At 37.9% G+C, this 12,908-nt stretch overlaps 1 protein-coding gene across 1 annotated transcript; it reads right to left on the bottom strand.

Annotated features, from left to right (window-relative positions):
• Positions 1 to 247: 247 nt before the first annotated feature.
• On the bottom strand, positions 248 to 866 carry LOC120782290 (drosulfakinins). Its single transcript, XM_040114493.1, has one exon. The coding sequence runs from the start codon at positions 820 to 822 to the stop codon at positions 406 to 408; it is 417 nt and encodes a 138-aa protein (XP_039970427.1). The 5' UTR covers positions 823 to 866; the 3' UTR covers positions 248 to 405.
• Between the last annotated feature and the right edge of the window lie 12,042 nt (positions 867 to 12,908).

Below are 12,908 nucleotides of genomic sequence, written 5' to 3'. Positions count from 1 at the left end.
AGTGAGAGCGGTAGCAAGAGTAAAATGAAATGCTACGAGAGTAGCGTAGTTTTTCAAAGGCTGGTTAAAATGATAAAAGTGTAAAGTGATACAACAATATGGAATCATCAATAAGTAAATCATGCATATAAGTACAATAGTTGAATGCGGAAAATGTGCGATGTCGGCCCACGAATTACTACAGTTTCGAGATACCACATACTCGAAGACATAAAATAATTATATACTTATAACACAAATGACCAAGTTAATTGATCTGCTTCTATAGTGAAACAGATTTGTTTGCTTCAAGTGCACACTTTATTAAATTTATAGGGATATAAGTATGTATGTTCTCTACAATGTATTATTTATGTACATCTGATTAGTCAATCGGCAACATTAGTGATTTTTCTTAGTTTATGTCTAAGTACTTCTTCCAAATCGCATATGGCCATAGTCATCAAACTGTTCCTCGCCCCCTCTTTTTCCAAAGCGCATGTGTCCATAATCGTCAAAACGCTTTGATCGATCTCTGTCTTCGTTTTCTACTAACAAATCGAGTTCTATTGGGATCTTAGAACGGGATATTTGAAACATTTTCGGGCCGTAACCGTATATTGATCGCAAATAGCGGTGGTTTGTAAATATCCTTCGGCCGTCGATGAGCGATTCCAGAGGCATACCACCAGTTGCTTCATTACCATTAGAATTAATATCATGTGATTCTGATTGTATTCCATCCAAGTTACTGCCTACTGCTGAATTTATGACGATACAAAAAGTCAACGCTAAGGCCACCATTCCGGCTGCCGTACTGGACTTCTTTAGAATTTGAGCCATTACAGTTGCTTTCACAGAGGATGCTTCGCTTTGAATGCTCAAATAGCCGCTAAGAATGCACCTTTTATAGAAAATACACTCTAAGTTTTTTGAAATTATTTGCATTCACAAAATAGAAAAAGCCTTTTTAATATTCTAGTACTGACTTGCATCACTCATCTCTACTTTGCATTTATAGCTCATCTAAAAAAATTCAATTACAATCTGCTCTTCATAATTTGACACTTTATTGACAGGTGACTATCTGCAAGACGTTTCAATTTTGAAATAAAAAAGGAGCATGGGGTGTAAGTTTATATGTGTGTATGTGTCCATATACATATATTTATGAAAGGACTGCAGTAAAGTAATCTATTTAACACATTTTTGTTTTTAAAAATGTATTAACAATATTTTTTGTAGGAATGAAGTTGCTGTATCCCCAGCCCATGTACTAGAAGAATAATGCAATACCGTTGATTCTAGAACAAAATGCCTTTTACAAAAGTTATGAATGAAAAACTAGATGAAATACAGGCAAATTATTGCCACAGAAAGTACATTCATTATCGTTCTATTTTATTATTGCAGAACTCGGTTAAGACTGCTTAACTTAATTACATATGAAGAAGGCCATAAGTATGTATTAATTTATTTACGAAATGTTACGTTATGTCAGGTGCTCGCAGTTAAAGATAAGTATTTATGATACAGCTTTACAATCATTCAACAGGAACGTTCAGTTACAATGTTGAAAAAAAAACTTTGAATATCCATACTCCGTGCGCTCAGTTAAGCGAAAATACAAAAATTGACTTCTTAATATCTGTTTAAATTAAATTTAACATTAATTTTGCAACGAATTATTTATAAAACTTCCGCCTAATTTCATGTTTTCTTGGAAAAGTTGTTCAAAGTGTCCACAATTTAATTTGATTTATTTCATATTCGCTTAATTTTTTTAAGAGCAGTAGGCGGCAAATATTTATCAAGAACGGTCATCTCCGAGCGAAATATTTATAAAGCACAAGGCGCCACCAAAGCAGAAAAGTAAGGGACGAGATTTTAGTAATTGATCACGCATGGCTTTTCCTAGAATAACTTAAAAAGGGAAAATTCCAGTTTGCGTTGTAGCAACAAAAATGGACTCAGAATACTATGGTACATTTAATTTGATGGAGGAATTTATTGGAAATAAATTCATATTTTCAGCAAGACAATGCAGCAATTCTTTGTCCCAAGAAAACAATTGATTTCTTGTTGTCTCGGAATATAAAATTTTTCGATTGGCCTGAAATTAGCCCAGATCTAAATCTTATGGAAAACGTTTGGTCTGTGTTATCAGCCAAGGTTTTCGAACAGGGTCGGCATTTTCATAAGGCACAGGCCCGATGAAATGTCATTATTGCAAAATGGGTAAAAATTTATTAAACCGCAATTTAGTTCTATGCCCAAAGGTTATTGCTAACAATGTAGATCATACATCTTATTAAACATTGTTTTGTTTTCTTAAATATTAAAATCATCATGCATAATTAAAGTCACATTATAATTATGACTGAGGTCTTTTATTTCATTAATTTTCAAGCTTATGAGGTTAAAAACATAAAGACCGACTGAGCGAACTGTGTATTTAAAGTTGCTCCGAATACAAAGAAAAAATATATTTGCACATACATATGTACAATATGTAAAGTTTTAACACTCTTGCAACCAGTTGCTACAGAATATTATACATATGTATGTTTTGTTCACCTAACGGTTGTACGTATTGCCTAAAACTAATCGAGATAGATATAGGGCTATATGTACATATATACTGTATGTATGTATGTACATATATAAATCATCAGGTGAACGAGAAAAGTTGAAATCCGGTTGACTGTCTATCTGTACGTCCTTCCCTCCGTGCTAACTGTAACTTGAGTAAAAATTGAGATATCTTGATTAAACTTGCAGGTTTCTTAGTAAAAAAAAGTCGAGTTCGTAGATGAGCGTAATCGGACCACTGCCCCGCCCACAAATCGCCAGTAACCGAAAACATATAAAGTGTTATAACTAAGCACTAAATTAAGATATAAAACTCATATTTGGCACAGGGGATCGCAGTAGCCATGGTCACCTTGGCCTAGCCCCCATGTAACTAATATAATATATAACCCCTGTGGCCTAAAAATTTGAAATCTGGGTATGGCTGCGCCCCTATTAGGTTTAATGTACATATCTCTGAAACCATTCAAGCTGAAATAACCAAATTTGCACAAGAAAAATCTCATAAGAACTCCTATTGACAGTGTAAAAATTTATGAAGTCGGATGCTAACCCCGCAAATTCTCTATATAACGGTGCTGTTAATAACTACAAAAAGCGCGATAAATCAATAACTAAACTTGTCAGAGACATTAAATTTCATATCCGAGTGAGTTTGAGAGATCATTACAGGAGCCGGGTTCAAAATTCGACAATGGGCATGGTACCGCCCACTTTTAGGTGAAATCACACATCTCGTTACCTGTTCAACCGATTTCAAACAAACTATGTAGGTAGGTAGGTAGGTAGGAGTGCAACCCTATCGGGCTCAATTAGCACTTGATGTGCCATTTTGATACACTTTTCGTAGAACCTTTTGTATCTGCTATTACGTTTCACTTTCTCTCTCAAACCATTTTGAGGTTTCGATGAAACTACTTATGTCCGATATGCTTTTGATGGAAATCCATTCAAGGTTTGGTGCTTGGTGGATTCCGAGTGTTTTGTGTCGGATCTGTGCTAAAGCTGGGCATTCGCAGAGAAAGTGGAAGATTGTTTCCTTGTTCCCTGTTACTCCGCAGCCACGGCAGATGTCGTTGTAGGGCATACCCATTTTGGACGCATGTTCCCCAAATGGCCAGTGCCCTGTTGTAGTAGCTGTTATTCTGTAAATACTTTTTCTTGACCTATTTAATAAGTCATTGGTTCTTTTACTGTCATATGTTGGCCATAATTGTTTAGTTATGACGCATTTTTTAATGTTTTTCTTGTTGTTTGCAATTTGTTGGAATTGTCTATTGATCTCTCCTTTTATCGATCCTAGCGGGCTTGGTATTAGCTCCGCTTCGGATTCATTGAGGAAAGCTCCTGCCTTTGCCAACTCGTCTGCTTTTTCGTTACCGAAAATGTTCCTGTGGCCGGGAACCCAGATCAAGTTTATTTGGAGCTTGTCTTTTATTGAGCTTAGTGCCCTTTGCAGTTGTGAACTATACTGGAATTTGTCATGGGTGAAGGCAATGCCAGGAGGGCCGCCTGGCTATCCGTAAATATAGTTGCTTTATGTACATATATCCCCGTGGTTTTCTAATAGAACTTCGCAGGCTTTTTCTCTGCAGCGGAGAATACCCCCGTGCCTACTCCGCAGTCCATTTTGGACCCGTCGGTATAGACTGAGATGGTATCTTCCTCAATTATTGAACCTCTTCTCCATTCTCGTCTAGATGGTATCCTCACCTGGAAGTATCTATTGAAATCCATGTAGTCTGATTTGTTAGTGGTGAGCATGTTTAGAATTACACAGTGTCCGTAGTTCTGCTGATTCCAACCTCCCAATTCTTTTATTCTTATCGCCGCAATAGCTGCTGTTTTGTGAATAAAAATGTCCATTAGTAGTTGATGCAGGATCACATTGAGCGCATCAGTCGGACATGACCTGATTGCACCCGTAACACCCGCACATGCTGCTCTTTGTATTCCATTTAATTTTCTAATGTTGTAATGTTTGTTTAGCGCTGGCCACTACACCAGAGCTCCATATGTAAGTATAGATCTTATGACAGCCGTATACATCCACATGATTATACTTGGTTTAAGGCCCCAATTCCTGTTGACGATTTTCTTACAAGTATAGTAGGCCATGTAAGATTTGTTTATTCTTTTTTCTATATTTATTTTCCAGGACAGTTTGGTGTCAATCTCCACCCCCAAGTATTTAGCTGTGGGGGATGGAGTGAGTGTTGTACCGTTTAGTACCGGAAGTTGGAACTGAGGTATTTTGGTTCTGCTTGTGAATAGCATCAGTTCTGTTTTGTTCGGGTTAACTCCTAGACCATTGTTCTTAGCCCATAAGTTTAACCTACGAAGTGCTCTTTCCATAATCTCGCTGACTGTTGAAGGAAACATACCTGAAACCAACAACACTATATCGTCTGCATACGCTACTGCTTTCATTCCTGCACCGTTTAGTTGGAGTAGTATTTCGTTCAGCGCTGCAACCCATAGAAGCGGAGAGAGGACCCCCCTTGAGGCGTCCCTCTACTCACATAGCTTGTTTGTGTTGCAGCGCCGTTTGAAGCTATAATATTCCTATTCTCAAGCATCGATAGTATCCATCTGTACACAGTGTCGTCTATGCCACCATGTGCCAGAGAATTAATTATCGCATTTACTTCTATGTTGTAGAAGGCGCCCTCTATGTCTAGAAATGCAGCCATGGTGTATTGTTTGTGGTGTAGTGATTTCTCGATTACACTAATCACTTCGTGAATGGCGGTTTCGATTGATCGGCCCTTCATGTACGCATGTTGAGACTTCGATAACTTCTCCGCCAATATTGTTCTTACGTGTAGATCTATTAGCCTTTCTGGTACCTTCAGCATAAAGGAGGTAAGGCTTATAGGTCTAAAATCCTTGGCATTCTCGTGTGTTCTTCTGCCTGGTTTTAGAAGGAACACAACTTTACTCCTTTTCCAACTTCTTGGGATATAAGATAGTTGAATGCTAGCCTTGTATATATTTTCAAGCCTTAGAACCATTGGTTCTACCAGTTTTTGCAGCATTATGAGCATAATCCCGTCAGGACCTGCCGCTTTAAATGGTGCAAAACTATTTATGGCATATTTGATTTTTCTTTTGTCTACTATTTGGCTTCGATAGTCAGCTGCGTTCAGCGATGGTTCTGGTTGAACCCTCGTTGAAGGTGTTTGCTGACTCCCGCGGAAGTGCGTTTTGATTAGTACCTCCAGAGACTCTTTTGCCGAGGAGGTCCAATCACTTCCCTCAGCCCTAATGTAGGCAGTATTAATATGATCTTTGGATAGCATTTTACTCAGCCTAGCGGCTTCTCTGCAACTTTCTATCGATGTGCAGAAAGATCGCCATGAGTCCTTTTTAGCTTTCCTGACTGCTTTTTTGTATTCTTTCATAATGTCTTTATATGGCTGCCAGATTTTGGTTCTAAAACTCTCATTGAAAGTTTTCCTTAGTTGTGTTCTCAAACTCTTGAGTTCACTGTTCCACCAAGGAAGAGACTTTCTCTTTTTCAAAACTGTTAGCGGAGTAGATTTATTAAAAGTTGTGGTTAAGATTTTTTCCAACTTCTCTACTTCTGTATCTAATTCCTCAGGATTTCTGATACTCTTGTTGCCTCCCTTTTCAAGGCATTTTGTTGCTATACTGGTAAATTTTCCCCATGCCGTTCTTCTAGGGTTCCGGTATGTGAGAGGCGTACTGTACTTCTCGCGGATGTTGAAGAGTATCCAAGAGTGATCCGACATGGAAGGCTCATCGGATACCCTCCAGTTATCCACAACGAGACTGTCTGTGTCTGTTGATAGCGTGAGGTCAAGCACTTCCTCCCACCCCGGAAACCTATCCGAGCTTGGGAAAATAAATGTTGGCTTATCGCCCTTGTTGCAAATACTTTGATTACTATTCAAAATATACTGCAAGAGTGACTCACCTCTGGTGTTTATATTGGAGCTACCCCATACGGTGTGCCTTGCATTTGCATCACACCCTATTAGGACATCATCCTTCCTGTTCTCCTCTACTAGTCTGGCGAGCGGGGCCGGTGGTAAGTCTTCGTCATGGGCCAAGTAGGCCGAGACCAAGAAGAAGGGCTTTTCCTTCTGTTCCACCTTTACCACTGTGATATCTGCTGTGCTGTAATTAGGACAAAGAAATGCATTTATACTTTTATTGATAAGAATGCATGCCCTAGGTTTACCTCTGTTCCGTGTGTAAAACAGGTTATAGTTGCTGCTGTTTAGCCCTTTAATGGTATCATCATTGACCCAGGGCTCCTGTACTAGGCTGATGTCGATGCCCCTCTCGTTCACGAGGGTTGTCAGAATCGCTGTAGCACTCTTCGAGTGCTGCAGGTTTATCTGTACGCATCTAATGTTATTGGGCATCTCGGGTTTCTTCGATGCCCACATTCCTTAGCAACTGGCTGGCGTCGTCGACCTCTTCCGTGTCGTCTTCGCCAGCCGCTTTGTCGCCTTGGAAGATTTTTAGTCTGGCCTTGCGGATTCCGAAGCTGATTTTGTAGTCAGTCTTCTTCAGAGCCTCAATGGACTCATCACAAATGGCCACTAGTATTGGCTTGCTTGCTTTATTAGGTTTTTCCTCCTTGATTAGCTGCCACTCATCTATACCTGGTATAGATTTGTTCTGCAGCTTAATGCACCTCAGGAGTTTTCGCCTGGCTCCTCTAGAGGGGGTAACCAAATGCGAGCACGAGGTCTCTTTGGAATGTCCCTGGCGGGTATAAGCCTCAATTGGAGGCCTACGAAGGCGTTGCTAATTTTAGCAACACTACCCGTCAGGAAATCTAGCGAGGCCTGGTCCGCGCACTTGATGACCCTGTAGCCCTTGAGGGTCTCAGAGGAGTCAAACTCCGGGTGAGGACCCGCAGGATTGTATATAATATATGTAACAGTGCAAAAATTGGTGAAATCGGACAACAACCGATGTAATATTATGACCACAACACGTGTGGGATGGGATAGATACCGAAAGCTAAAGAGGGAAGCGATACCCATTTGCAAATAAAAAAGAGAGAGGCCGAAATGCGTCAGTATGAAGAGCTTGACAAGCTGCCCGACATGGATAATGCTCAAAAATTCTACAAAAAGATGCAGCGGCTAACAGAAGGTTTCAAGACCGGAGCATAGTCTTGTAGAACCCCCAGAGGTGATTTAGTAACCGATGCCCAGAGCATACTAAAATTATGAGAGACACACATACTTCTCCATAATGCTGAATAGCAGTGAAGGCTGATGTTATGAGATGGCGAACCCGAGTCCCCAATCCATGAAGATGGAGCAAACGTTCCATTCCCGACCATTAAGAAGTCCGAATAGCAATTACCCCTATGAACAAACAAACAGTCCTCTCACTCGCGACTGGGCACCCACGTCACTGTTGACAGTCATAACTTCGAAGTGGTAGATAATTTCGTCAATTTTGAAACCAACATCAACAACAACATCGGTACCGAAATCCAACGCAGAATATCTCTTGCCAACAGGTGCTAGTTCGGACTAAGACGGCAATTGAGAAGTTAAGTCGTCTCTCGGCGAACTAAAACAAAACTCTATAAGTCACTCATTCTTCCCGTCCTGCTATATGGTGCAGAGACATGGACGATGGCAACATCTGATGAGTCGACGTTACGAGTTTTCGAGAGAAAGGTTCTGTGGAAGATTTACAGTCCTTTGCGTGTTGGGCACAGCGAATATCGCATTCGATGGAACTTATAAGATATACGACGACATTGACTTTGTTCAGTGAATTTAAAGACAGCGGCTGCGCTGACTAGGTCATGTCGTCCTAGTCAGGAACATTCCAGCTCTGAAAGTATTCGGCCAGAGGAAGCAGAGCCCACAATCTTATGGCCACAAATTATCCAAATCGGACCAAAACTGTTCAAGCCCCTAGGTACCGAATATGCGGACCCCAGTACCGAAAATATCGCTCAATGAAATTCAGAGAGAATCCTTTCCTGATAATAGGCTGTCTGTTAGTCAAAACTGGGATGTCATGTCAATACTGACCAGCTGACTTTATTTCATGTGAGGTATTTTATTTGATGAAACTGTGGGAGCATTTTATTAGTATGTGGCATTTAATTGTACCTTCAATATAAGACAAGAAAATGCCAAATTTTATTATAATTTATTAACGATTTCATCGAATAATAGATGTTTAATTCTTTGCAAGTTTTTACCAGATCTTTGCAAGTTGCAAGAATATAAAATGTTCGGATACACCCGAACTTAGTAATTCAGAGAGAATCCTTTCCTGATAATAGTAGTGCTACAAACTTGTTAAATCGGGTCAAGTCTTCCCTTAGCCCCAATGTACCAAATAAAAATATTTTCGATTTCCGGTTGATTTTATACCGCGTATATGGGCCAATATGTGAGTTATCTTAATAAAATTGAGAAAGCATGTTTTTCTTACAAACACTATGCACATACATATACATATATGTGCATTAGAGTGATTCAAAAAAAAAAAAATTTTTTTTTCGTTTGGTACTCGGAAAAATAGGTTCCTAGACACCTCTAAGAAAACCTTTCCAAACATGAGTTTTTAATTGTAACGGGAAGGTCCTCCTACATACAGTTTTCTATTTTTTCTTATTATCAGATAGAAAAATTTATATCTCGCTTCCAACTACTTGAAAAAATATGTTGTTCCTTCGATTTTGTAGGAAATTGAATGCTCTACAAAAAAGGTCCATTATGATTTTTTCGTAAACCCAACCGTTTAAAAGATATTAACGGTTGAAGTTTGATTATTTTTGGGAAAATTTTATATTTCTTATGAATTTTATAACTCAATACAAACTTAGTACAAACATGAATAGCAATAAAAACAAGGCTTGAAAACGGAGGAAAGAGAAGGAAGGTCGAAACCGGCCTCTTATCTGCGATAGCGCTGTAATAAATACTAGAGTTGAGTTTCTTTTTGATTTTATACTCCGTAGAAGACACTCTAGCGAACGTTGGGCGTTGGATAAGACAGGACCGTATATACTCTGAGTTAAAAAAAATAAGATCTTCAAGGAAAATCTTCTGTGGTAGCGGAAAAATACTGTTGAGGGCCCAGTATGTCTCCAGCAAAGGCATGCTGTTAATCACTGCTCTGCACGCTGAGATGTCATAGCTAGCGGGACCGTTTATGCTCAAAAAATATGTGGTAAAGCACATTTCTCGAAAAATTAGAGGGAAAAATGAACACCAAGCCTTTTTTACCTATAGCCTACGCTGACGACGTTGCTAAATTCTAAATCTTAGTCATCCGTCTCCTCTCACTTAGAGGCTCCTGTTGACAAGGTGAAGAGCCTGGAGCTTTCATGGAGGCCAAATAACGTGTCTAAAGAGTGGCTCTCATTGTCATCTATGAGGCTGTATGGCTCGAGAAAATTGGGTAGATGAAAGACAAAGAACTCAGAAACTAACGAATAAATAACTGATGTTATTTTTGACAACTATCAAAGGAATTAATGAAATATTCCAATAAATTACTTGTCAATAACGATTGAATTAATGTAGAAGTATATCTATATCTATTATCGTTTAAGTACAAACTAACCGATAAAAATCAAGTTCTTCAATAAACTTTTTTATTAGACAATATATATTCATGAAATTTATCTTATTCTATTTGTTCATAAATATATGAACATGACACTTTATTTCTTAAGATAGAATTATATATACAAAATTATATTTGTGGCACAAGTACATTAATACATAAATATACACATGTAAACAATAAATGAAATAAAAAGAAAATACAGTCCACTAAATGTCAAGTGCAATGGTAAGCAACAAAATTGTAATATGTATGAAACTTGCTCATAAAAATGTGAAAATCATTGCATATTGAATAAATCTCATAAATTAGTATATACATAAAACTAATGCAAACATACAAACATATATACTATATAAATATGAATTATATAAATAAAATTATATAAATAAAAATAAAATTGAATCATCAACGTCAACAAAAATCAACGCAACCAAAAGAAGCAACCATGGAGAATCTGCTAAAAAGACAGAAGGAGTTGAACGGTCTGGCTGCGTTGGAGAAGCAAAAAATTCTGAGCGGAAAAATTAGAAAAGCTTCATGTTTGAAATATATTGAGCATATTCAGACTATTATGAAAGAATTTACAGCAAATCATAACAAGATTATAGCTAAGAAAACTCAAGAAGCAAAAGATTACATTGCGAAAACCTACTACGACCATGTAATTCAAATAATGGAAAATTCCATTCAAAATTTAAAAGTTCAAAATGTTGCCGAAAGTCCTTCAGCAGTAAGCAGCAAGTGGCTGATTGGATCTTTGCAACAAGCTAATCAGTTCGAACCAACTGATGCTGTTTCTAACGTTGAAAAAAGATATCAACGGCGTGCAAAAAAGCTCAAAAATACATTTGACGAAATTGAGCAAAACGAACTGAATTCTCTCGAGCAAATGAGAGAATTCAAGACCAAGCTTCAAATACAATTTGAATATGTAGAAGAAGCATATTTGGAAGCTCAAAATATCCAACTAAAAGAAATAACGGAAAACTCTATTGGGGATCACATAGAGGAATTTCGAGAAAAATATACAATTACCCCCGAAAAACTTACAGAAAAATTAAAGAAGAACAATACAACACAAAAAATGTGTTCTAATATAAAACTGCCGATATTTTATGGTGAAATGAAACAATGGTCGTCATTCCGCGATCTTACTGGACCAACCGTCACCAACAACAACTAAGGAATGTATTTACGCTTTAAAAGCACTCAATTAAAATTTAGACGACGAACAAGCCGTCATAGCTCGCTTAGTGGTTCGAAAACTAGACAAAGAAAGTCAGCAGAAAGCGTACGTAAAAAAAGTAAAGAAATACAAAGCCTAGATGATGTTTTCTGTTTTCTGGAGCAGCAATATCAAGCTCTAGAAGCAATACGAGACAGAAAAACAGCTAAATGGAACATCAAAAGCAGCCACAGCGAACACCTACATTTTATACAGCTGCACAAAAAAATTGTGTACACTGCAAGGTTCCTGGGCATAAAATTTTTGAATGCAGATAGTTCCAGGCATTGATTACGATGAATCGAAGGAAATTCATTGCAGGCAACAAGTTATGCAACAGTTGCCTTGATCATGTATATGAAGACAATTGTAGTAATAAGAAAAAGTGCAATAAATGTAAAAGAAATCATCATAATTTATTGCATTACAATGTATTCCAAAAAGGAAATGAAGAAAATATCACAAAAAAATCCTCCACAACGATGACGAAACACTCGGAAACATCGATACTCCTAGCAACAGCACAAATAAAAGTAAAGGCAGCAGATGGAGGGTATGTCACACTGCGAGCTCTAATCGACCAAGGATCTCAAAACTACTACTACTATTTCCGAAGAAGCAGCTCAAATACTTCATTTACCTAAAATCAGAGAAGTAACTGAACTACAAGGTTTAGGAAATACCACAGTGGGAGTGTCCAAATTTAAAATCAGCATTACAATCAAGCCGAAAGTCCTAAGCAAAGAAGCATACAATGTCAAAGCACTAATTTTGCCGAAGTTAGCGAGTGCTTAACCAGACAAATCGTTTAAATGGGATGTAGAACAATGGAAAAACTAAAGTATAGCTGATCCCAATTTCAATAAATCAGGTCGAATCGATGTCGTCATTGGAAGTGATAGATAAATGCTGACATACTAGAAGAAGCCATAATTGAAAAGGATCGAATACTAGGTCAAGCTACGAAATTGGGCTGGATATTGTCGGGAGTTTTACAACAACCGAGAAAAAACAATACAATTTTAGCAGCGGTTACTACAACATTGGAGAAGTTTTGGGAAATAGAAGACGCCACAACTCCAGCAGATGAAGCAGATGATGATGAATGCCTAAAAATTTTTGAAAATACTACAGTAAAAGATGAAAATAATCGATTTGTCGGCAATCTACCTTTTAAAAAAGAAAAATAATTCGGCGACTCTCGCAAACAAGCAATGGCGAGGTTTCTTAATCTTGAAAAAAGGTTCACTACGAATGACGAGTTAAGAAAACAATACGTGCAATTTGTGAGAGAATATTTAGAAATGGGTCACATGAAAAAAGCAAGTGAAAATAGATGCGGAAAATACTATTTGCCACATCAAGCAGTGATTCGAGAAGGCAGTCTAACAACTAAACTACGAGTAGTTTTCGATGCGTCTGCAAAAACTACAAATGAAAGTAGTTTAAATGACATCCTCTTCATAGTACCGATACTTCAAAAAGATATATTTGACATTATAATCAAATGGAGACTTTGGCA

The sequence above is a fragment of the Bactrocera tryoni genome, chromosome 1 (assembly GCF_016617805.1).
Source record: "Bactrocera tryoni isolate S06 chromosome 1, CSIRO_BtryS06_freeze2, whole genome shotgun sequence".
Lineage (NCBI taxonomy): Eukaryota > Metazoa > Arthropoda > Insecta > Diptera > Tephritidae > Bactrocera > Bactrocera tryoni.
Note: the sequence above shows the minus strand (reverse complement) of the source record. Positions and strands in the feature narration are given on the sequence as shown.

Coding starts and splice junctions, on each gene's coding strand:
- LOC120782290 (XM_040114493.1), bottom strand. CDS start 822: ATGGCTCAAATTCTAAAGAAGTCCAGTACGGCAGCCGGAATGGTGGCC.